The sequence below is a fragment of the Diceros bicornis genome, chromosome 27 (assembly GCF_020826845.1).
Source record: "Diceros bicornis minor isolate mBicDic1 chromosome 27, mDicBic1.mat.cur, whole genome shotgun sequence".
In the NCBI taxonomy this organism is placed as follows: Eukaryota; Metazoa; Chordata; class Mammalia; order Perissodactyla; family Rhinocerotidae; genus Diceros; species Diceros bicornis.
This window is the reverse complement of record NC_080766.1, coordinates 31122635-31149370: the sequence shown is the minus strand read 5'-3', so window position 1 is coordinate 31149370 and position 26736 is coordinate 31122635. Positions and strand designations below refer to the sequence as shown.

At 38.4% G+C, this 26736-nt stretch overlaps 2 protein-coding genes across 2 annotated transcripts; both read left to right on the top strand.

Moving 5' to 3' along the window:
- Positions 1-2182: 2182 nt before the first annotated feature.
- On the top strand, positions 2183-3468 carry LOC131393015 (keratin-associated protein 13-2-like). The gene has a single exon (XM_058523388.1). It carries the CDS (start codon positions 2686-2688, stop codon positions 3181-3183), a length of 498 nt encoding a protein of 165 aa, XP_058379371.1. The 5' UTR covers positions 2183-2685; the 3' UTR covers positions 3184-3468.
- A 1577-nt stretch (positions 3469-5045) lies between these two features.
- On the top strand, positions 5046-26310 carry LOC131423061 (keratin-associated protein 13-1-like). The gene is made up of 2 exons (XM_058570616.1): positions 5046-5113; positions 25764-26310. Exons 1-2 carry the CDS (start codon positions 5046-5048, stop codon positions 26308-26310), a joined length of 615 nt encoding a protein of 204 aa, XP_058426599.1.
- Positions 26311-26736: the final 426 nt, after the last annotated feature.

Sequence of the window (26736 nt, the reverse complement as noted above, 5' to 3'; positions counted from 1 at the left end):
CTTTCAGCTCATGTTTAGAAACACTGTTTAACAGACAGATCCCCCCCTGGGTGAGAGAATTTGTAAGGTAAAATCTTTTGTGAAGGATAGCTGTTAGGAAGAAGGAGCTTTGGAGATGGGGCAACCAAAGGATCTTGAAGGTCTAGAGAAGGCAGTTTTGAGGATATTAAAAAAAGAGAACAGGAAGGAAAAAAAGGTCCAGGCTGGAGCATGTGAATGTCTACTATTTTGACTACTACCTAAAATATTTGCCTAATTTGACGGGTATTCAAATATCTTTGCAAACATTGCAAAAGGAGATTGTCAAATTTAAGACTGAGTTACATTTGATGTGGTGTCCTGGAAAAGCAATCACTACTCAAAGAATTCAGATCATAAGCTACTCATGGTTAGTGGGTCCTCAAATGTAGTAGTGTGAGTATTCCTCACTTCTAAAATAAAAAAAAAGTTTCCCCAAATCACATTTTCCTCTGACATATCCAGAGTGATTTTTTCCCCCTTAAACAGTTTGCCTGTGTGTATAGAGCACACAGAGTATTTTATTAGTTCCAGGATCCACTTCTGAACTATTAAAGCGACTCTAGTTTTGTTGTGCTTTTTCTTCCTTTCAGAGGGACACGTTTATTAGCACTGATGAGTTATTCATTAGCATTTGTACAAAGTGCACCAATGACTCTAATGAAAAGCGTTCACTTCATTAGGAATGGGCCGGAGGAGTGTTAATTGGAATTGACTTGTTCCTGAGTTATTTTAATATTAATTCCCAGATATAGGGAGCTGGCCTGGAAAAGCCAGAACTTCTGGATATGAGAAAGTCTTTTTTTCTTTTTTAGCAGAATCAACTTCTAACAGGAAGAGAGAAACATTATCCATTCTAAAGGAGTTAAAGGCTCCTTAAAGGCATTATAAGAAGTCCCATGGGTTGGCGATGGCACATACTTCTTCAGTAAATTTAATAGGTGTCCATTCACAAAGCAAAGCTTACTTTACTCCAGTGAAACAGAGCGATGGTTTAAGTATTGCACAAGGGCATTTCGTGTTATGCGTGCCACACTTTGGCTTCTGCATGGGAGAGATAATCATAAAACAAAGTAACTAAGTGCTCTGAAGCAGCATGCTTTGAAATGAAGCAAGTTAATTTTCAGGTAGTTAAGGAGCTCTGTTTTCAATGACAATTATGAATGCCATTTCCCTTAGTTATGCCAAATAAAATGTCATATTCCAAAGAAGACAAATGAGCACAACCAGATAGGAAGAAGCCCTTTGTCGTCGTCGTCTTTTTTCCATTAATCTAAGTATAGATTATCCAGGTTCTTTTCTCTTTTTTGGGCTATTAAGTAGAATATACTTTAAATGTATCAAGACCAGTGATGCATGGAATTCTACTCTTGAACACTATTCAATACAAATATTCTTAGGAGAGGTAAATAAGGCTTTATTAGGCTTTTATATCTTAGTATAAATAAGCTTAATAGATTCCTTTCTGAGACAAGTTAAAATTGAATTTGCTTTTCTCTCTGCAGAGTATTTGAATCTTGACTCTGCATAAGAAGACCACGGTTCAAGCTTCAATTTTGCTTCTATCTGCCTGAGCAATTAGGAGGAATTTATTGAACCTCTCCGAAACATAATTTTTCTGTGTGGGTTGACCAGAGGATTTTAAAGACCCATGTAGCTCTAATTCAAGTTAGTTGCTTCAAAAATGTTCACCTCCCCAAAATATTATTTTAGGTATAAATTAATTGCAGCTAAGAATCTGACCTTCCATCAAAAAACAAAATTAAGCAAAAAATTATGAGTCGATTTAGAGCACAAGCAGAGAATAATGCCTACTGCAAGACAGGCTCATCAGAAAATACATGGAGAAACTCAATTCTAGCAAACACTTCTATGTAAAGTCCCACTCAAAGGGTTTTATTTATTGTTTCCTAAATGAATACCCTCTAAGGAAGCCTTTTAGGCTCCCATTCCCTTTAAGGAAGCCCTTTGGCTTGAACACCCAAGCCGATGTCTGTACACCTTAATTCTGATCATGGGCTCAAGACATGAGAAAGCCAAACATATCACAGAAAAGGCAAGCTGAGTGCTTTGCCAATGAATTCACAGTTTAATTAATCTAAATTCATGAATATCAGAAATTACATGGATTAATTCAAATAGAAAAAGAGCAAAAGTTTCAACTGATAGATTGTTGACTACTGAATACTGCATTTGGAGAAATCCTTTCTAATATGCTTGTGGAAAAAAGGACAAACTATTTTGAATAGTAACCACTGATGCTCCTGATAACTTAGAGGAAGTGAAGAAAAAGTTTATGTAATTCCATAGGTAGGACAAGGACTCATTGTATACACGAATAATAAGGGGGAGGATATTTGTAAATGCGATGACCTATACCTTTGAAAGTCAAACCATAAAGAATTCCTTGGGAAAGAAACTGAGTAGCTTCTTCTTAAGTGTATCAGAGTGATTAAAGTACAATTAAGTATTTTGAAGTTGTGATAAATTAAACTTAAGCAATAACCTAGAGAGGTATTCTCGTAAATAGTGAACAAGAGGAGGGATCATCTAGTTAGTGACACATCGAGGTCTAGGAGTATATATAACTTGGAGTCCTGACTATGACATAGAAACTCAGAGAATCTTCTCACTGTAACTCAGCTGAAACTCACATCTCCTGTCAACATGTCCTACAACTGCTGCTCTGGAAAATTCTCCTCCTGCTCCCTTGGGGGCTACCTGCGCTACCCAGGCTCCTCCTGTGGCTCTTCCTACCCCAGCAAGCTGATCTACCACACTGACCTCTGCTCTCCCAGCACCTGCCAGCTGGGATCCTCTCTCTACAGTGGCTGTCAGAGGACCTGCTGGGAGCCCACCAGATACCAGACACCCTGTGTTGTGTCCAGGCCCTGCCAGACATCCTCCTACGGCCTGAGGACCTCCACACTCCGCAGTCCCTGCTGGACAACTTATGCTGGATCCCTGGGCTTTGGATCCAGAAGCTGCTACTCACTGGGCTGTGGATCCAGTGTCTTCAAACCCCTGGGTTACAGAGTCTATGGCTTCCCTACCCTGGGCTATGGATCCAGATTCTGCTGCCCAACCTACTTCCCTTCTAGGAGCTGCCAGTTTTCTTGTTATAGGCCAACCTTTAGATCAGCCTTCTGTAGATCAACATGCTGAGTTTCCAGACCTTTTGAGCAAAATGTTTCAGTCTCTGCTTAGAGCTACTATCATAGAGTTTTTCAGCAATGTTAGCTAACCTCTCTCACCACCAACTTTTCACCACTTCTCTGGCATCAAGCACTGGCTTATAGACTAGTTCTTTCAGACAGTGAAATTATTGAATGACCAAATATAGAGTCCAGTGTCTATAATTTTGAACCAATTGATTTAGAATTGCATAAATTCTTCTTACAAAATGTGTGGAAGTTCAGTTTTGCTTGACCTAATAAACTTATGCACTTTTGCATCTGATACCTTCTCATTGTTCTTTATTGGTTCTCGGAGTTTGATTTGTGATCTATCTTTGAGGCTCCAGGCTCTTGGAGTACTTTCCCTAGGAAATGGGTTTGGATTTCCAGAGGAAATCCATTTCCCTAGGAGATGGCATCCAGCCTGGTGTGTAGGGAAATTCTCTGGGTACTTCCACTGCCCAGACACGTGTATGTATGTCTTCCACCATCAAAGCTGGTAGGATATTTAACACTATTATTGAGAATAAGCCCATAATGGAGTCAATATTCTCATTGTGTTTTCCATGGGGACACGTTATGCTGACAATCATGTTGGGTTTTGAGTTTACATTTTCAAAACAATATTGAATTAGAGTTTGTCCAGAAGATGTTAACTAGGTGAAACAATATTAATAAAATCTATTGTATAAAATATTTGAATAAATCCAACATATTGGCATGAAAAAGAGAAAATATTGTGTCAGAGGTTGGAGGGCGTTATGTTATCTTTGAATATATAGGAAAATGGGCTGTTCAATGAGTGTGTGTGTTTGTGTGTGGAGGAGAGACACAGAGAGAGAGAGACAGACAGAGTCTTAAAGTTTAAAACTGTGAGGAATGGAAACAGTTATAGGAAGAAAAATATTGGCTTGTTATAAAGAAATATATATTTGTGAATTATAAATTTATAGAAATATTATGACCTGGGTAAATTTCTTTGAAGTTATTGAGTTCCTTGACAAGCAGAAGATGAATAATACCTTTTTTTTAGTGACTTCTGCATTGAATTGGAAACAAGATTAGATTACTTTCAGTGTTCTGAATCTGATATTCTTATAGGATATTATTCATATCTGAGACAGGACACACTTTATGTTTATTTTTAATTTGAGCAAGTTATTTGTCTCAGAGACTAAATGTAGTGTCAGAATTTAGTTAAAATTTTCCATAACATACTTAGTAGTAACTCTCTATGAGTGAGAGAATAACTATCAAAGATTATCATTTACTCCAATCATGTGCTATGAGTGTTTATTGATTTGTCTTCCCTGACACCTTTTCCTCAAGCTTTTTATAAATAAATCTGAGAAAAGAGATTCTCTTTTCTCTTATGCTCAAGACAATAATGGGCTAAGCATGGAGGTGTGGGAACCTGGTCCTCTGTGCACAGAAACCTGCCCAAGAGACAGAAAATAGAAGAATGGAGAAGAGAGACATAGAAGTTCCTGGTGATACGGGAGCCTCTGGTTCCCGTCATCCCTTAAGCCAGCTTTACAAGTCCTTCATGTGCTTTGATTATACGAGCCAATAAAGTCTTCTTTTTGTTTAAAATAATTAAAATAAAATATCTGTCACTCATGTCCAAAGAGGTATAATTAATGCAAATGTGTACTCTAGGTGCAGAGTTACTCATTGACTTTGGCATAAATAGGCATTTAAATTTCTTATTAGTAAGACAAAAGGATCCTGTGAGTCTGAATTATTGCTGTTAGCATTGAGGGTAGACTACTAATTCACCTGAAAATAATGTTGAATGAATAAAATGTAAAGAAACCAGCGGGAAAATGAACTGAAAGGAGTCATGGCAGCATGGCCAGTGAGAAAGTCCTGGGAATGCATTCAGCAAATCTAATAGAACTAGAAGCTTCTAACCTCAAGTAAGGAAGGCACCAGGTCCTACAAGGAATGATGAGTAGAGAGAACTGTTTAAAAAAGGGAACAATCCCAAGTTGGAAGGAAGGGGTATCCAGTGACATGAAGAATCTATTTCTGGAATGACTTGGAGAATTTCCCCCATTCTAATGGAATCTTTGAGATGAGAGGACAAAAACTGAAACAAAGAGGCAAAGGGTATGACAGGAAATGAATACATTAGAATACTTGTGATATTTATACTCTTACAAGTATAACTTGAAGATTCTGATTTCAGGGATCAGACAAGAGAAATACCCTTTACATCTTTCATTCTCTGCAGAGTAATCTTTTCTAAGTATCTCATCACTGCTAATTTCCAACTATTTTTCCATTTTTCTTCTCTCACCTGTCTTTGCTTTTATTTATTCTTTCCTTGTCTCTGTCTCTCTCTCTCTCTCTGTGACTTTTCACCTCCACTGTACACTCTGTTCTCCTTTACATCTACCCTCTAGTGTCCTGTTGAGTTTGGGCACCAGGTAACATCGGGTTGATGACTGAGTTGGATGATTAAGAAAAAGCTAAGAGTGATGTGGGCCACTTGCCTCTCAAGCTCTGTCAGTCTGCTCATTCATAACTACCTCAACTCTAATGCCCTTAATACACGAAATGACATCAACTCTTTGTTCTGAATTCAGCTCAGTAAATATGTTTTGAGCTTTAACTTTGCACTAGAGTTCTTTGGTGAAAAATGCTGGGACCTTAGAAATGAACAAAACCTTTGCCATTAAAGAGTTAGTTCACGTCTAGTGAGAGCCTCAAATTTTCTCCCATTATCTCTGTGTGAAGGGTGGGTGTGAAGGGCACTTCAGGAAGAGGTAACTGCGTTAAGTAAGGGTACAATTGCTTGGAAGACTATGGTGTGGAGTTTGGGGAGGAAAACCAAGATCTTTTTTATTAAACTATGATATCTAGGCAGCAAGAGGTAAGAGATTACATAATAATTAAATAAAATTATAATTAAAAGTAAGATTGCCCAGCTCTACAGATTCAGAAATAGAGACAGAAACTTGAGATGCTTAAGAAAGCCTGGGCTTTGTGTCTGAGTGACAAGAGGTCAATGGTAAAAACAACCTTCACATTTATTATGCAAGAATGGTTCTTTGGCTCATGTTATTCTTGGGTAGCAAAATTAATGTGTTTATTTGTGTGACTGGGGACTCATTCAGTTGCAATTAACAGTCTGATGAAATACTAACACACAGGGCAGGGTTCAGAGATGCAGACTATAACTTGAGAGGCACTGGAGTCTAAATTAAGGGAATGTGAGTTAACAAGTTCAAAATATTTTGTCCAACTATTCAACAGGAAGTCATACCTCTCACCATGCTTTGCATATTGCTGCTCTGGGAGTTCCCCTTATTCTCCCCTTAGGAACCTTCTCATTTCCTAGTGTCCTGCTATGTCTGTTCTGATCCCATCAATTTGGTGGACTGTCGAGTCTCATTCTTCAGAGGACACTCACTGTCAGAGTTGTACAAGTGATTGCCTCCTTAAATGTTGTACCCTAAGCTCCCCACTCGCCTCACCCCAGCCCTGCTCCTGTATTGCATATATGCCTACTCTCTAATTAACCCCTACGTTGAGTGTCACATGCACGCCGCCCAAGAACGGTTGCCTTCTGCCGTCCCCACCAAACTGCTGACATGTTGCCACTTATGGGTTGTGGACCCCATTTCTGCCACTCAACCTACTTTCTTCTGTAAATTTTTAATTGTTTGTATATCTTGCCAAGCAATCTGTATATATGGATTACTCATCAAACTGCTGCATGATCAAATTTTTAGTGCAAAGACAACACAAGCTTCTGGTGATGCTGAACCCTCTCTACACAATCAACTATTGTCAAATATGAACATTCCCTTACTGGACTGTGGTCTTTCCCTGGATCAACAGCAGTTGTTCTAAGATAACCCTTATGATAGGATAAATAGCCATCTACTTAGAGAAAGGCAGCCTTTTTCCATTAGCTCTTCTATTTGATTAAGTCACTAAAAAATTCTTAAATCTTAGTAATGTTTCAGTTCAAGGCTTATCCTTTGTAATGAAGTAGATTCTTACAAGCAAGTAGAAAACAAAAGACAAAAATGAGATTGTAGAGGTTTAACTTACTGGCACCAAAATTGTGTACTCTATTATTTTTCATTAATATGTGTGTTCTGGTGTATTTTTTGGCTGCTCTAGGTTTTAAAGAAATATTTCTTGTACTATCTTTGCAGCTACCTGTGAGTCTATAATTATTAAAAAAAAAAGATGTAATAAAACTTAACCTTATATTAGGAACATAAGTAGACTATTGATTGATAAGATGTGATATAAGGTTTATATCTGGAAGAGTCATATAGGCACACTACAGTCTCTCAGTTAAAGTGACAAGCAGTTATCACTGATGTACAGAATCTCTTAATCTGCTAAGGGTGGATATGGAAGTCATGAATAAAGTTAAAGGATTAGAAATTGCCCAAAGTTTTTCTTTTCTTCCATGTTCACCACATGTCTATTTTAGAATTTGTAAGATTCCCCATCAATCTCCACTTGGTTTCCTGGTGGAGTCAGTAAAATCCCGCCATTCCAATCCCAAATGACTAAAGCCCTACTTCCCAATGTTTATCTCTTGGAACAGTGGTCTTAAGGGATATTAACAGATTAGATACAAAGTTTACGTTTACGTGAGGAATATTGGACTAACCAAGTTAGTCAGATTTGCTTTCTTCTCCTTTCAGAATTCTTAAATATGCTTAAGCATATTGTGAATTTCCAAAAGGGGAAAAGAAGATTATAGTCACCCCCCTCTCTCTTCCCCACTGTGGAGTTGACAGAGACACAGCATGAGTTTTTCCACATTGTTTGGGCCAGATAATATTACAATTTTTATTCAGAATCAGTTTTGATCAAAATCTATACTCCAGGTAATAAGTTATTGCCCTTATTCCAGGGAATTTCTGCCAAGGGATAATACCTAAATTTGTCTTTGATATATACTCTCTTTTTGGTACTTTACCAGCGAAATAATCCCAGTCATGTAATTGAAGAAGCTGTTACCACACTCATAATCATAAAGAGAAGTGAATAGTGGCTGCTTCTGTGTTTTTAACAGCTTACATTTCCTGCTAGGCAAATGACCACAGAGGTTAATATCTTGACTATAAAATTGATTCCAGGGGACTTCACTTTCTGTGTCCTATGGATATTGCAAGGTGAAGAGGTGTCATTGATTGCTCATCCTCTCCGGCTTATAAACCAAATTGGAAAAACGCTTTAGCTTCAACAATTTTAGGGTGATTTTTCATGCTCTGTTATTGCACTAGGTAAAGCAGAAAAAACAAACAGTCAAACCACATTTAGCGCATCCTCGGGAGCTGCAAACTTCATTCTGGGAGAATAATGTGGAAATATTCTCTTAATCGATTGTCAACACGTGGAGAGGAATGCCTTGTACAGCCAGCTCACATTTACTGAAGTCGTGAGATGAAATCTGACTCAGCAAGTTTATTTTCAAATTCTATACAGAAAAAGCATATGGTTGTGAATTCTAAAATGACTTGCCTTTACTTTCCTGCCTCATATCTTTTGTCATGTGGTTTAACACTTTGCCTGAAATATTCTCCTCCTTCCCTCCATTTTAATTCTGTATTCTGAGGGGTTTTAAATTCTAAAGAGCTTACTAATAAAACTTCACATCATCTACATCATGCATTTGCTCCTCAGCATTTGTTAGCTTTGCACTGTGGCTTGACCAACACAGAAGGTAGGGTTGGGGAAGGAAATATCTGGAGACAGACAGACTTAGTCTCACTTTCTGACTTTATAAAGTTTTTATTAAAATAATTTTTAACATGATACTTAACATATCACCACATTTTTTAACCTAAAGAATGAAAATAATTAATTCATAGGGCTATTATGATGAATATTTATGAGGATTATATCATATAGAGTGGGAGCTTTTAGATTTTGAATTTATTGACGGTACTGTGTGTCAGACATCTTTGTTCTTCTGAGCACGGTCTCCTTGATGTACAATGTAATTATCACATATTTGGCAATTAGTGTTCATATGTTAATTTCCTTTTAGCAAGCAGGAGGGGCATAAAGCAGGCTTTGGTCTGCATTACTGAGATTCCAAATGTATGCAAAGGGGCATCGCTACTTCAAGCATAAGCAAAACACCTGTTCCTTTTTCAAGCAGAGAGAAAAATAAATTTTGGTTTCCAAAGTTTACTTGTAACTAATTTAATATATTTTCTTGCTAAATTTTCACTGATTCTACATCATGTCAGACTAAAACAGGCAAAAAATGTGCAAACTGTCCTTAAAAGAGTCCTCACTTGCTGAGCTACTGCTTTGGATAAGCCCCTATAAGTCAATGCAGCACATGATGAAAGCCACTGAAAAGTTAAGAAAACATAATATGAAACCAAAGTGCCACCTGGCACCCCTTAGCCCACCAGATCCTATTCTTGGGGGTAGCAATATCGATCATTACTCTATCACGATTCTATTGTGAATGCCAAACAAATTTGCTTACTCATGGTCTTGAAACTCAAAATGAATGAGCACCATAAGTTATTATCGTTGCCTGTTGAACGTTGAAGTCTTGTGGATACGGGTAGAGAATGAAGGCACATCGCCTTCAAGCTGCTGAAACCCTGTGGAACTGATACCGTCCAAAGAGCTCCTGCCTGTTCATAGGCACATATTCCTGAATGGCTGGGCCTCTTTGATAAATCATTGCTTGATCATTAGCAATAACTCCTTCTTCCCAAAATGCAACTAGGATTAGGATAGCTCATCTCTAGTAGGTACAGAGTGGGAAAGGATCAAGCCCATTAAGAAGATAGAGGAGAGAGTGACGTCAGCATCATGGCGGAGTGAGCTTTCCCGTGAATTCTTCCCCCACAAGATACAACAAAAGTAACAGCCACAGACCAACAACGGAATCCCAGACAGTGAAAAGCTGGAGCGGAGGGATCCACACAGCCACACATCTGAGAGCGGAACGTGCTGGGCCCCCGGAGGAAGTGGGGAGAGGTAAGGAGAACTCCGCTCCCTCCCCATCAGATCAGCGATCCAGTCCGCGCGGCTCCCAGAGAGGGGGGAGGGGCGGCCCTCGGCGGGAAACTGTAGCTCTTCGGGCTCTCTCAGCCACTGGGAAACTCCTGCACAGAGGGCTCAGAGGAGCCACAGGGCTACCATCAACATCTGAGCAACCCAGAGAGCGGATAAAGAGGGGCAAACGAGAAGCCTCCCACGTCAGGGACCCAGAGGGCAAAAGAGAGAGCTCCCCCCTCCCCGCAACCCGGAGTCTGCAGCTCGACCAGATCTAGCGGTCCGAGGCAGACCTGAATAAACTGGACTGGACCCGTGGATCGCAGTGGGGAAAAGAAACAAAACAAAACAAAACAAAACTGCGGATCGCAGCAGAAAAACTGGGGCAGAGCGCAGGGGGCTTAGACTACACAGCCCTTTACCACCAGACAGTGGCGGCAGGTGGAAATTGCAACCAGAGACTTCCAGGATGAGGAAAATCAAAACCAACACAGGAACCACAATGCAAAAATATATGAAATCACCAGACCAGAAACAAAATGACAAGCACCCAGAAATCAACCCCGAAGACACAGAAATCCATAAACTAAATGACAGAGATTTCAAAATAGCTATCATAAAAACACTCAACGAAATACGAGACAACACAGACAAACAATTCAATGAGATTAGGAGTTTCTTCACAAAAGAGATTGAAATCATAAAGAAAAACCTATCAGGGCTGATGGAGATGAAGAACACAATGGAGGAGATAAAGGAGAATCTGGAATCTTTAAAGAACAGAGCTGACAATATGGAGGAAAGAATTAGTACTTTAGAGGATAGGAATACAGATATACTCCAGATGGAAGAAGAGAGAGAACTAAGACTAAAAAGAAATGAAGAAAGACTCCGAGAAATATCGGACTCTATTAGAAAATGTAACATAAGAATTATAGGTATCCCTGAGGGAGAGGAGAGGGAAAGAGGAACAGAGAGCCTATTCAAGGAAATAATAGCTGAAAATTTCCCAAATCTGGGGAAGGAGCAGGAAATACCAGTAAGCGAAGCCAACAGGACTCCTATATATATTAACAGACAAAGGCCTTCACCACGACACCTAGTGGTAAGGCTAGCCAGGGTCAACGACAAAGAAACAATATTAAGGGCAGCTAGACAAAAACAAAAAATAACGTACAAAGGAACTCCCATCAGGCTCTCAGCGGATTTCTCAACAGAAACTTTTCAGGCTAGAAGAGACTGGAATGATATATTCAAAATACTAAAAGACAAAAACTTTCAGCCAAGAATACTCTATCCAGCAAAAATATCCTTCAAATATGATGGAGAAATAGTAACTCTCCCAGATAAACAAAAGCTAAGGGAGTTCATCGCCACGAGACCGCCACTACAAGAAATACTCAAGAAGGCCCTCAGGCCTGAAAACAAGAAGAGAAAGGGAACACAAAGCTTGGAGTAAGGAGAAAAGTAGGTAGACAAAATCAGAGAAATAGTAGATCTTTACCGGAATAGGTTAGCAACCACTTAAATACTAAACTCAAAGATCAAAGGAAGAAATTCACCAAAAATAAATTTAACCTCATCACTGTAAACACACAGCCACAACACAAGATAGAATAAGGTATAACAAGAGCAACTTAGAAGGGGAAGAGGAAAGTGACTGAATTGACTTAGTATAAGGAAATAGGAGGCTATCAGATAATGGACTATCTCATACAGAAGATTTTTCGCCCAAACCTCAAGGTAACCACTAAACAAATAATCAAATTAAAACCACATATGATAAACAAAGAGAAAACTAGAAGAATCATAAGACAGAACAACCAAACTGAATTGGCAGTCCAAAACAAATGGGACAAGAAACAAAGGAAATGCAAAAGAACCAGAAAATAAGTGACAAAACAGCAACATTCAACCCTCATATTTCAATAATTACCCTAAATGTAAATGGATTGAACTCTCCAATCAAAAGATACAGAGTGGCAGGATGGATTAAAAAGCAAGACCCAACAATATGCTGCCTTCAGGAAACACATCTTAGCACTAAAGACAAGCACAGGCTCAGAGTGAAAGGATGGAAGACAATACTCCAAGCTAATGGCAAACAAAAGAAAGCAGGTGTTGCCATACTCATATCAGACAAAGTAGACTTCAAGATAAAACAGGTTAAGAAAGACAAAGAAGGGAAATATATAATGATAAAAGGGACACTCCATCAAGAAGACATATCACTTATAAATATATATGCACCCAACATAGGAGCACCAATGTACATAAAACAACTATTAACAAACCTAAAAGGAGAAATCAACAACAACACAATAATAGTAGGGGATCTTAACACCCCACTTACAGCAATGGATAGATCATCCAGACAAAAAGTTAATAAAGAAATATTAGACTTAAATGAAAAACTGGACGAGATGGACCTAGTAGACATATACAGAGCACTCCACCCAAAAACAGCTGACTACACATTCTTCTCAAGCGCGCATGGAACATTCTCTAGGATAGACCATATGTTGGGAAACAAAGCAAGCCTCAATAAATTTAAGAAGATTGCAATCATAACAAGCATCTTTTCAGACCATAAGGCTATGAAACTGGAAATGAACCAGGAAAAAAAAACTGGGAAAGTGACAAAAATGTGGAGATTAAACAACATGCTACTGAACAACCAATGGATCATTGATGAAATTAAAGGAGAAATCAAAAACTATCTGGAAACAAACGAAAATGATAACATGCCATATCAAACCATATGGGACGCAGCAAAAGCGGTCCTGAGAGGGAAACTCATAGCGATACAAGCCCACCTTAACAAACAAGAAAAAGCCCTAATAGGCAACCTTAAATTACACCTAACAGAACTAGAAAAAGAAGAACAAACAAAGCCCAAAGCCAGCAGAAGGAGAGAAATAATAAAAATCAGAGCAGAAATAAATGATATTGAGACCAAAAAAACAGTAGAAAGGATTAATGAAACAAAGAGTTGGTTCTTCGAGAAGATAAACAAAATAGACAAACCCTTAGCCAGGCTAACTAAGAAAAAAAGAGAAAAGGCTCAAGTAAATAAAATTAGAAATGAAAGAGGAGAAATTACAACGGATACCATGGAAATACAAAGGATTATAAGAGAATACTATGAGAAATTATATGCCAACAAATTGGACAATCTAGAAGAAATGGATAAATTCTTAGACTTATACAACCTCCCAAAATTGAACCAAGAAGAAATGGAGAATCTGAATAGACCAATCACAAGTAAAGAGATTGAAATAGTAATCAAAAACCTCCCAAAAAATAAAAGTCCAGGACCAGATGGCTTCTCCAGTGAATTTTACCAAACATTCAAAGAAGATTGAATACCCATCCTCCTCAAACTATTCCAAAAAATAGAGGAAGATGGAACACTTCCTGAATCATTCTATGAGGCCAACATCACCCTGATACCGAAACCAGACAAAGACAATACAAAGAAAGAAAATTACAGGCCAATATCGCTGATGAACATTGATGCAAAAATCCTCAACAAAATATTGGCAAACCGAATACAACAATATATTAAAAAGATCATACACCATGATCAAGTGGGATTTATACCAGAGACGCAGGGATGGTTCAACATCCGCAAATCAATCAACGTGATACATCACATCAACAAAACAAAGAATAAAAACCACATGATCATCTCAATAGACGCAGAGAAGGCATTTGACAAGATACAACATCCATTTATGATAAAAACTCTCAATAAAATGGGAATAGAAGGAAAGTACCTCAACATAATAAAGGCCATATATGACAAACCCACAGCTAACATCATACTCAACGGGGAAAGACTGAAAGCCATTCCTCTGAGAATGTGAACGAGGCAGGGCTGCCCACTCTCACCACTCCTGTTCAACATAGTACTGGAGGTTTTGGCCAGAGCAATTAGGCAAGAAAAAGGAATAAAAGGAATCCAAATAGGTAACGAAGAAGTGAAACTCTCACTATTTGCAGATGACATGATTGTATATATAGAAAACCCTAAAGAATCTGTTGGAAAACTGTTAGAAACAATCAACAACTACAGCAAAGTTGCAGGGTACAAAATCAATCTACAAAAATCAGTTGCATTTCTATATGCTAATAATGAACTAACAGAAAGAGAGCTCAAAAAGATAATACCATTTACAATTGCATCAAAAAGAATAAAATACCTAGGAATAAATCTTACCAAGGAGGTGAAGGACCTATACAATGAGAACTACAAGACATTATTGAGGGAAATCTACGATGACATAAAGAAATGGAAAGATATCCCATGCACGTGGATTGGAAGAATAAACATAGTTAAAATGTCTATATTACCTAAAGCAATCTACAGATTCAATGCAATCCCAATCAGAATCCCAATGACATTCTTCACAGAAATAGAAAAAAGAATACTAAAATTTATATGGGGCAACAAAAGACCCCGAATAGCTAAAGAAATCCTAAAGAAAAAGAACAAAGCAGGAGGCATCACAATTCCTGACTTCAAAACATACTACAGGGCCGGCCCGGTGGCGCAAGTGGTTAAGTGCGCGCGCTCCGCTGCGGCGGCCCGGGGTTCGCTGGTTCGGATCCCGGGCGCGCACCGACGCACTGCTTGGTAAGCCATGCTGTGGCGGCGTCCCATATAAAGTGGAGGAAGATAGGCACAGATGTTAGCCCAGGGCCGTCTTCCTCAGCAAAAAAAGAGGAGGATTGGCGGATGTTAGCTCAGGGCTGATCTCCTCACAAAAAAAAAAAAAAAAAAAAAAAAACATACTACAAAGCAATAGTAATCAAAACAGCATGGTACTGGTACAAAAACAGACACACAGATCAATGGAACAGAATTGAAAGCCCAGAAATAAAACCACACATATACGGACAGCTAATTTTCGACAAAGGTGCTAAGGACATGCAATGGAGAAAGGAAAGTCTCTTCAATAAATGGTGTTGGGAAAACTGGACAGCCACATGCAAAAGAATGAAAGTGGACCATGTGCTATCGCCATTCACAAAAATTAACTCAAAATGGATCAAAGACCTGAAGGTGAGACCTGAAACTATAAAACTCATAGAAGAAAATATAGGCAACACACTATTTGACATTGGGTTTAAAGGAATCTTTTCGGATGACATGCCTACCCAGACTAGGGAAACTAAAGAAAAAATAAACAAGTGGGACTTTATCAGACTAAAGAGCTTTTATAAGACAAATGAAACCAGAATCAAGATGAACAAACAACCAACCAGCTGGGAGAGAATATTTGCAAAACATACATCTGACAAGGGGTTGATCTCCATAATATATAAAGAACTCACACAATTGAACAACAAAAAAACAAACAACCCGATCAAAAAATGGCCAGAGGAAATGAACAGACACTTCTCCAAGGAAGATATACAGATGGCCAATAGGCACATGAAAAGATGCTCAACATCACTAATCATCAGGGAAATGCAAATCAAAACAACACTAAGATACCACCTCACGCCCGTTAGAATGGCTATAATCACCAAGACAAAAAACAACAAATGTTGGAGAGGATGTGGAGAAACAGGAACCCTCATACACAGCTGGTGGGAATGCAAACTGGTGCAGCCTCTATGGAAAACGGTATGGAGATTCCTCAAAGTATTAAAAATAGAGATGCCCTATGATCCAGCCATCCCACTACTGGGAATCTATCCAACGCACCTGAAATCAACAATCCAAAGAGGCTTATGCACCCCTATGTTCATTGCAGCATTATTCACCATAGCCAAGAAGTGGAAGCAACCTAAGTGTCCCTCGACTGACGATTGGATTAAGAAGATGTGGTATATATATACAATGGAATACTACTCAGCCATAAAAAAAGACAAAATCGTCCCATTTGCAACAACATGGATGGGCCTGGAGCGTATTATGTTAAGTTAAATAAGCCAGAAAGAGAAAGACAAACTCTGTATGATCTCACTCATATGTGGAATATAAACCAACACATGGACAGAGAAAACTGGACTGTGGTTACCCGGGAAGTGGGGGTGGGGGGTGGGCACAAGGGGTGAAGGGAGTCATATATGGGGTGATGGACAAACAAAAATGTACAACCCAAAATTTCACAATGTTAGAAACCATTAAAATATCAATAAAAAAAAAAAAAAAGATGATAGAGGATTCTGGGCTGTCCTATTAACCAACTGACACCCCAATCTGTGCCTGGGCTCCCATGCTGTCCTTCGGGTAAGGGGATCGCTTGCCCATCAGAATGTCGCACTCCAGGTCCCCACTTAGGTTTCTCCAGCTACAGGATCTTCTGAGTTTTTGCCCTTTAGAATCACTCCTTTGAATATTTAAGCATTTAGATAAGAATGCTTTTTTTTTTAACCTGTGCATTAGTCTGTCTGCTGAGTTAACCCCTTTAAACTGTCTAAGCATGTGACACCTGAAGAAACACTATGCATATTTGAATCCCCAGCTCAAACACTTACTGGCTATTTGTCTTGTACACATTGTAGAACCTCTCAAAAATTCAATTTCCTTTAATGTAAACGAGAGATAATGATAGTATTTATATCACAGACTTATGATAAGGAGCAAATGATAAGATACTTGAAGCAACTAGAAGAGTTTCTTGAATATAGAAAGCGTTCTATAAATATTTTAACTATGATTACACTACAAACATATTCAACTATGTCCAAAAAATAAATCCATATGGGCCCCTTGACCTAACTTTCTGGTTTGGTGAGCCATAAACATCATATTCTTTCATATAACCTAAAATTAAATATTTATCATCTCAATGCCTAAACATTTTAAATATATATTAAAGTATACAATAGTCTTCTCCATTCCCTCCCAAACATCATAAATATGTAAATAAACATGTTTTAATCAACTTCCTATATCGTATAAATTTTTTATCCTGAGTGTAACCTAATTCAGCCATTTCCTTAATGCTTTTTCTGTCCATTTTTTTTTTTTGAGTGTTTCTTTTATACTGTGATCATTCTGGACAGTCTTATCTCACTGCCTTTAACTCTTGGTCTTCCTCAGTGTCTGTCTGCTCTGTAAGCCACCGCTTTCCTATATCTAGGTTAACTGAGGATCTTTGGATGTAATGACCACCCTCACATGATATGGAACTGTGACTATATATAACATTGCTCTGCAACTTTTTATTTGTTCAGCAATTTTCAACATGTTCGAAGAAAATAATTTGGTATTTGCTTTACTGCTTATAAACAGCCCCTAAGGGGCCGTCAAAAATTTACACATTATAAATTTGATAGAAGATTACTTTTTAAAAGTATTAGAGCTGAAAGTTCCATCTTCTTAGCTAATATAATTTAAGTCCACTCATATGAGCCATTCATCCAACTGGTAAAGAGAGCCAAGCGGAATTATTTTTCCAGAAAACTCATTTGATTCTATGGAGTATCATGATAGTGCAATGATATCTTTGTCTTTTATGCACAACTTATATCACACATATTAGTGGTTACTGAACATAAGTACATGCTTTATAATATGGCAAACTGTGTTAGGAATGACTGAGAAAAGAATCACAATAAAATATAATACTGTTAGCAGGGAGGAAAGAAAAGAGCTATATCTCAGCATCCTGTAAATGACCCCTTGAGTCACAAATTAAGCTGGCAATGATGACCAACTGTTCTGAGTATGCAACAATTATCTCACGTCCAAGGCAAAACCGTAACTGGCTTTTAGCTATAAAATACAAGCAAGCATATTTATGATGTTGTTAATCTATTTGATTGAAATTAGACAACACACAAAGGAGATGTTCTTATGCAAATTGTAGTGTAGAAGGATATTGAAGCTGGCTGTCAAGAACATGTCACCCACAGAGTGAGCACACAGTCCTTTAGGCCAGTAGGGAACATTCAGACACTCTCTGACACAGATAGCAAATGAACTAGATGTAGAGATAACATGTTACAGCTGCTAGGCTGGAAACATCTCTTCCCGTTCTCTTACAGAATTCCTGGTCTAGCCAGTCTTATCCTGTGGCTTCTCTTACCTCAGCTACTTTGTCTACCCACCGACATCTGTTCTCCCAGTCTCCACCAAGACGGGTCTCTCTAGTGACTCTCAAGATAGCTGCTATAAGCCCACCAGCATCCAGAAACCATACTTTTCCAGAGATGATGAATTCAATGGCTTCCAATCTTTAAATTGTAGATCCTGTGGCTCCTCAAAACTGAAATATCATCCTAGCTTCTGCCATGGAAACTACTTCTCTACTAGGGACACTCTGTCAACTTAATACAGACCAGCCTACAGTCTTGGCTTCTATAAATCAGTTTAATGCCTCTTCACGCCGCTGCTGAAACACTGTTTTGTATTATATTCACTTACTACAACCCTCTGCTTCAGGAACTGGCTGACCACCAACTACTTTTTTTCTCAGAGATACATGTCTGTCATCGTTTATACAATTAAAGAATAGTCAAAGTTGGAAAACTACCTGTAGTGTAAGCCCTGACAGTTTTTTTTTTTTTTTGTAATGCAAGCACCTGACTTACGCTTTGATTGTGGAGGCATCCATTTCAAAGAGTCATCCACTTCAAAGACGGCTATCTCTAATAAACACAGGGCCAGCCACAGGACTAGAGAAAGAGCCAGCCCTCCTCCCCCAACTGAGGCTCCTCTGTTTTAGAGATCTTGGTTGATTTCAATAGCTGATCATTTGGGCCACTTCTTGTTTGTCTTCCCTCACTTTAAATTCCCACTCTTATGTTTTAAATTCACCAAGCCTGCGAAACCATAGGCCCCCACCCTCAACTCTAATAACAGCAGAACCCCAGGCCAGTGCTCTCTCTCTCTCTCTTTCTCCCCACAACTTCACTGTGTGGCCCCAGGTGTGCTGTGTAATTTTCAGGTCTTGTAAGTAATAAACCTTTATTTTTTCAAAGTTTCCTGATGGTTATTGCTGAAGAGCATCTTGCAATCATAATAAGAACCACGAGGGCTGGTGCAACCACAACATTGATTATTGACAGACTGAGACCAGTCAAAACATTACCTTAGAGTTTCATGTCAGATATTAAGAGAAGTTATATATAAGAAAAATTATGAGGTTATTTCACATTTTGTTTCCCTAAAATGTGACAGATATGTTGCTATTTAATAAACTAATCTTTTGTGGAATTTGAACACATTCATGTTTTTCCTTGATTCTTTTAAGAGTTATTGGCTTACTGGGGTTGCATTTGTTTTAATATGACAAATTCCTATTTTGAGGCTTTTGTTGTTGATTTTGTAAGAAGCAATCTGTAAAGCCAGAGCAAAGACAGCTCATTTGTATAAGCAGGAAAATCCTCTAGTCTAAAATGACTTCTAATCAGAGAATTACTATTTTCTATGTAAAACATAAACAGGATTCAAAATAATTCACAGAATGTAAATGAAAAGGGCGTAAGATTTTATTCAGCTTTCTTTAGTAGCTGAGAGGTTTTGAAGAGTAAAAGTGATTGGATTTAATTGCCTATAACACACTTTACTCTAAAGTCACTTATCTTCTCTTAACATACTTCTACTCATTTTTCAGAGATGGATGAAGGCATACCTCCCTTGGATAGGGCTATTTCTTAGTCCCCTCCTCATCCTTCCCACCCACAACAGTGCCTTGTGCCTAAATGCATGCTTGTTGATCGACTTGAAATGAATCTCCATGGCTTTTAAATTCCATGTTGATATATTGAAAAAATTGAAGAAGATTGTTCACTCTAACAAGTGTTTATTTAGCATCCACTATGTACCAGGCACTGCTGAAATTGTGACCATTTTCAAATTAAAGAAACAAAAATGAAACAAAACATCTCTGATAGTGAGATGCTTAAAATCCAGGGGGAACATCTATCTAACTTGACCTCCCTCCAACATTGTCTACTTTTGACTACTTTCCTATATTTGTAATATATTTTTAACTTGACTTTCTAACACTCATAATTTTCTTTTTACTTCACTGGCTATTCCTTCTTAGTCTTTTGTGGGATCCTCTTCTCCAATTCCTGAAATGTAAGATTTTCTCACAATGCCACCCTAGAGAAAGCCCCTTCTCCTCTCATTCTACACATATTCCTGGGCTTTAATAACTATTTTTATGAGAGGCAGCCAAGCACTGTGGTTAAGAATACAGGCTACTGGGGCCAGCCCAGTGGCATAGCAGTTAAGTTCACGCATTCTACTTCTGTGGTCCGGGGTTCTCTGGTTCGGATCCTGGGCACAGACCTGCTTACTGCTCATCAAGCCATGCTGAGATGGCATCCCACATAGAAGAGCTACGACTCTACAACTATGATATACAACTATGTACTGGGACTTTGGGGAGAAAAAACGAAAAAGAGGAAGATTGGCAATAGATGTTAGCACAGGGCCAATCTTCCTCAAAATAATTAAATAAATAAAAAAGAATATAGGCTATTGAATTATACTGCCAGTGTCTGAACCCTGGGGCACACCTTTACTCCTACATGACCCTTCAATCCATTCTTCACATTGCAGCCAGAGAGTCATCTCTGTAGGAGGCAAATTTGATCAGGTATATCCATATTTATAACTATCAATGGCTTCCCATTTCCACAGACTCACAGTCCCTTATCTAAGGCAGTGGAGACAGATGAGTTTTGGAATCCAGAGTTTTTCAGATTTTAGAAAGATAATAGAATGGATAAACTGTATATTATATAATATATCCCCATTAATGAGAAGAAGAAAAGAATATGCATGATTTCCATTAGTTTGAGCCATGCGAGTCCATCTAAAGAAGATAGATCATGTCATCTTTCACCACCAAATTAGTTCTAAAAAAAGATTTTGATTTTCAGAGACTTTGGGACCTTTGAAGACTGTCCAAACCCTCACCATGACTTACAGAGCTCCTTGTAATCTGGTTCCTGTCTGTCTCCAGCCTCATCTTTCATCTCTCCTCTTCTGACATTCTTTGCTGATGCCGAGCTTCTGGAAACAAGGCCCCTTTGCCTGACTAACTCCTCCTCTGCCTTCACTCTTAAGCTGAGCTGAAGCTATCTGATATCTTTTGAAGATAAAATTAGGGCATAGAGACACCAGGTGTGAGATAATTGGGGGTCAGATCATAGGATGACTTGCATCAAATACTTAGGAAATTGAATTCAAGTTTGAAAAGGCTGACATAGACTTTGAGAAAAACCATTCAGAGAGATGCATAGGGAATAGAGTTGAGATAGGGGAGACCAGGGGCTCGGGGGACTCACTGAGGACCACTTGCAGTAACAAAGGCAAAATAGCTGAGTTACGGCAAGATAGGAAAATGAAGGATTCTCATATGTTTTGGGGATTAAAAATAGCAAGACATGCTGATCTGAGATTGGAGATGGGAAGTGAGGAAGAGAGAGGTCATTGATCTCTCCCAGGGACTCCATTTTCAGAGTTGCATAGATGTTATAGGTGTACTATACTGAAGACAGAGTGCAAAGGAATAGAAGCAGATCTGGGCCGAGAGACTCTGTTCATGAGGGCAGTTGAGCCACTGCTGGGTTTACTGTTTTTGTGAAACATTTACAGGAATATGTGCATCAAGAAAAAGTTCAAAGGTCTAGAGACAGGATAAGATAGAAGATATTTAGGTGATGATAACACCATCAATTTCCTAATTTATCCATGAAGTAAGTATTTATGGAACAACAACTATATAACTTGGACGATTCTTGAGCTGAGGATTCAGTGTTGAATCCTGCCTGTCCCTCCTCTTGGAGATTATAGTCAGAGATGTGCCACTCAAAGAGAAGGTCATAGACCAGGGTAAATGAATGACGTTACCTAACCTATGATTTAGTTAAGTTGATGTTTTTAATTATGCAAGACTTCTTAATGAGGGAGGCAATTCATTGATTTACTTGTTGATATATGCTATTTATCTCGTGGCAAATGGTAGCTAACTCTCATGGACTGGCTTAAGTTGCACTGCTCTAGTCTAAAGGACAATCTAAAAAATAAACACGTTATAAAAATGATAGAATTAAGTACAGGGATGATAGAAATCATCATCCTAATTTAGGGGAACCTAATTTATCCTGGGACATGGCGGTTAGAAAGTGAGGAAAGGCTTAATTATCTTAATTATCCAAATAAAGAAAGAACATTAAGGGCAGAGAAAATAGCATGTCCTTGTGGTAGGAAAAAGCTTCAGATATTTTAATTGTGGAGCAGAGGCAGTGTGTTTGTGAGAGAGGAAAAGAGTATGGTGTGAAGACGAGGTTGGAGACACGGGCAAGGGCACGATTGTGTGGCCCTGCAGGTCACATAGAGGATTTGTGTTTTATCACACTTGTATTAGAAAGTGATGAAAAAGTTTTAATCAGGAGAGTGACATGACCAGTTTTTAGTTCTAAGAAGATCATCAGGCACGGATGGAGAGAAAATTTGGAGGACACAATTTTTGAAAATGAGATAGGCAATGTTGAAACTCTTTCAATAGTTCTGCCAAGAGTGAGACTACTTTGAACTGGAGCAGTGGTTCTCCACCAGAACTGCTTTTGCCCCCTATACAATTTTTGGAAACATTTTTAATTGTCATAATTTGGGGGGTGGGGAGGGGAACATGTATCACTGGCATCTGGTGGATAGAGGCTAAGGATACTGAAAATATCTAACAATGCACAGGATACTCCTCACAACAAAGAATTTTCCAGTCCAAAATGTTAATGATGATGAGATTGAGAAATCCTGCATTAGGTAGATTTACAATAAATTTGGAAGATAGAATCGGTCATATTCAGGGTGGATTGCATATATTAGGAGGATTCCAAGGTTTCTGAGTTAAACAACTAGGTGGGTGGAAATACTGCTTACTCAGATGAGAAAAAATATATTTTCTCTCCCTATGGAAAAGCAAAAGTTCAATTTCATACAGATAAAAGTTTGACACCCATGAAACCTCCGAATGGAAATGGCTAGTAGGTAACTGGATATCTGTGTCTGGAATTAAAAAAATAAGAAAGATGTGTGTACTGGAAATATACATCTGAATGTCATAGAATACAGATAGTATTTTAAGACATGAAGGGGAGGTGCCTCTGCTACAGAGAGAAGATGTCTCGAGACCAGGATTAAGCCTCAAGGAACACTACATCCAGGAACCCAGCTAAGGGTAACAGACAATTAGGTGAAAGTTAGAAAGCCAGGAGTGTGTTGTCTTGCAAGTACATAGAGGAACATGTTTGAGGATCAAGGGCACAGTCAGCTGTCGTGAATGTGGTTAAATGTTCACATAGGATAATCCTAAAATGTCGATTGCATTTAGCAGCATAGAGCCACTGCTGATCATGTCAGTGAAATTTCAGAAGACTGTTAAACCAAAGAGAAACAAGATGATTATTGAAAAAAGACTAAGAAGTGAGTTAGTTGACAAACTGATTGCAGAACTCTTCAGCGAGTTCTCTTTAAAAATAAGAAGAACATATAATCTTGGAGGTAATGACACTATTTAAAATTTTTGGATTGAAGAAGGTTGTTTGTATGTTTATAATGCTGAGAAAACAGAACCATTATAATGGATGAGGATGAAGCTGTTGGAAAAAGAAAGAAATAACAGTCTGTTAAGGTTGCAAAGGTAACTTTACTTGGGGTGAGTGTGGGGGATAGACATCTAAGGTCACTTCAACCACTGAACTGGCTATGATTAACTTGGGGATTATATGTAATTAGGAAAGAGAGATTTATATTCACTTAATATTTTATTAAAGGTAATTTTTAAAAGAAAAAACAACTAGTTCACATGTGTATATTTATTTTAGATGAATGTAAAAATAAAGAGTTAATGATTTGATATATTCTTTCCTTTCACAAATAATTTGAAGCACCCACTATGTGCCAGGCACTTGGTCAAAGAAAATTAAGTCTTGTTGCTAATGCTGAGGAACATTTGTAAACTTGACTCTTTTCACACATATGACTGTGCTGCAAGTTCAAATGACTGAAATCTTAGTCTGCACAACTCATTTCAAGACATCCCTTCTAATTCCTCCACAGTGTGTGTGTGTGCGTGTTCACCCAAACGGATTTATGGCACAATAGTTAAAGCTTAGTTGAGATGAACACCTGTTCAGACAAAAGAATTTCACTTTCCTTTTGAGAAAGAAGAAAGATTTGGAGGAGTGAGCAATACATTTGGTAGACATTTGTAAGCAAAACAATGGGCAGACTATTTCATTGGTGCCAGATAAGCAAAACTATAGGAGATTAGAAAAAACAATCATCTGTGAAACAAACAAAAAGGATCAAATTACATAAATAGCATTTTGTTTTTCAATTTCTAAAAGATGCTTTAAGGCTGATGTTGGATATTATAATAAGTGAAAAAGAAAGACATTTCTAATTCCAGAACTTTTCTTTATACCATTGATTATTTTTTTATAGTGATAAGGATAATTTTAGCTACTTAATATGAAGGTAAATTTTATGCTGCTTTGTCTTTCTAGAATGATGAGCAAAAGAGAACTCAGCGGGGAGTGAAATGATTCACTCTCTGAGGTGTCTTATTTCTTACACCCAACTGAGTTGGCAAAGGTTAGCACACTATTAAAATTCAAGTTTTTGCAAATGTATTTCATTGGTAGTCAACTCATTCAAGATATACCAGTTTTTAGCAATTATTCTCAGTGATAGTCTAAGTATTTGCCAAAGAATTCTCTGCCTCACATGGAAAAAGAATCCAATAACTCCATGCTGGGTAAAACTTTAGTTGCTTAATGATGATAAGCTAAATGAAAGGACAGATAGAAGGCAGTTTGAAACAACCATCTCCATGGTAACTTTGAATACCAAAAAAATAACTAAAAGAAATAAGAAACTGTTCCTTCAGTGGCTGTATTTGGGGATTTCATAAAAGAATACATACGTAGGCACATCAGATAAAATGCAAATGTTACCGCATTGAAATGTTATTTTTTCACCTGGGAATTCATTGTTCAAGTGATTCTGGAAGCAAAAAAGACCACCTTCTCAAGTTGCCAGCATAGCATTGTGGTTCCTGCTGGCTTTGGAGACAGATACATCAGGGTTACTAAATTGGTGACAATTCTTATCTCATAAGGTTGTTGCAAGGATTAAATGATACCACAATTTTCAATGTTTTATGTATAATAAATACTCGGTAAAACATATAAAAATATTTGGGAGGGAGGTGCTGATGACTGTTAGGAATACATTGCTGGTAACAATTTAGACACTCATGATCAAAATCCCCAGAGTCCAGCTCAGTGAAGAAGAGAGGGCACCATTTACATCATGACCAATGTCTCTGAAGGCAAACCACACCTTATTTCTGAAAATAAAAAAAGAGAGAAGTGGAGCAGCTTCTATAAGCCAGAACAGGGAAATGGCAGTTAAGAACACATAAATGTGTTCTGTTATAATCATAGCTGAGGTTAATTAGTTATTTTCATGATAAGACATGCATAAGAAAAGGGAGAGTTGACATCACATCCAGCATAGTGAGGATATATATATACATGGCTGGGAGAAGTCAGGGATATCAGAGCATCTTCTCACTACAGCTCAGCTAAACTCACATCTCCTGTCAACGTGTCCTACAACTGCTGCTCTGGAAAATTCTCCTCCCTCTCCCTTGGGGGCTACCTGCACTACCCAGGCTCCTCCTGTGGCTCTTCCTACCCCAGCAACCTGGTCTACGGCACTGACTTCTGCTCTCTCAGTAACTGCCAGCTGGGCTCCTCTCTCTACAGTGGCTGTCAGAGGACATGCTGGGAGCCCACCAGATACCAGGCACCCTGTGTGGTGTCCAGCCCCTGCCAGAGGTCCTGCTACCACCCAAGGATCTCCACACTCTGGAGTCCCTGCCAGTCAACTTACGCTGGGTTTCTGGGCTCTGGGTCCAGCAGCTGCTGCTCCCTGGCGTATGGATCAAGAAGTTGCTATTCAGGGTGCTGTGGATCCAGTGGCTTTAGCCCTCCGAGTTTTGGAGTGCATGGCTTCTCTTCCCTGACCTATGGATCCAGATTCTGCCGCCCAACCTACTTGCCTTCTAGGAGCTGCGAAACTTCTTGTTACCAACGAACCTGTAGATCTAGTTTCTACTACTGATCAACTTGTTAAGGGTTCTAGACTGTGACTCCACAGTTATCTCCCTCAAAGTCAATCTCAGCTATTATCTGGCTAGAGTCTATACTCTACTACCTAGAAGAGTGACAATTAAAGAAAAATTTTATTAATATTAAAACCATTTATCTCATAGAGACCCATTCTGTTTTCTTCTATATTCTTTCTTACTTCTCAAGTTAAAAATGGAGTAAGAGGTACTTTTCCCTTTCAAATAAATTCATTTAACCTGATATCGGATCACAAGTCTTACTGTTAATTTAAAAAAAAAAAAAGATGCCTGTTGGGAATTCCAAACCTACTGTTCTTTGCCTAAAAAGAAATATTTAATTTAAGGAGTAGGTTTCCAGGTAAGTAGAATTCTCTGACAACACAGAGTTAGTTCCCTGGAATTTTGGGCAAGAAGAATTA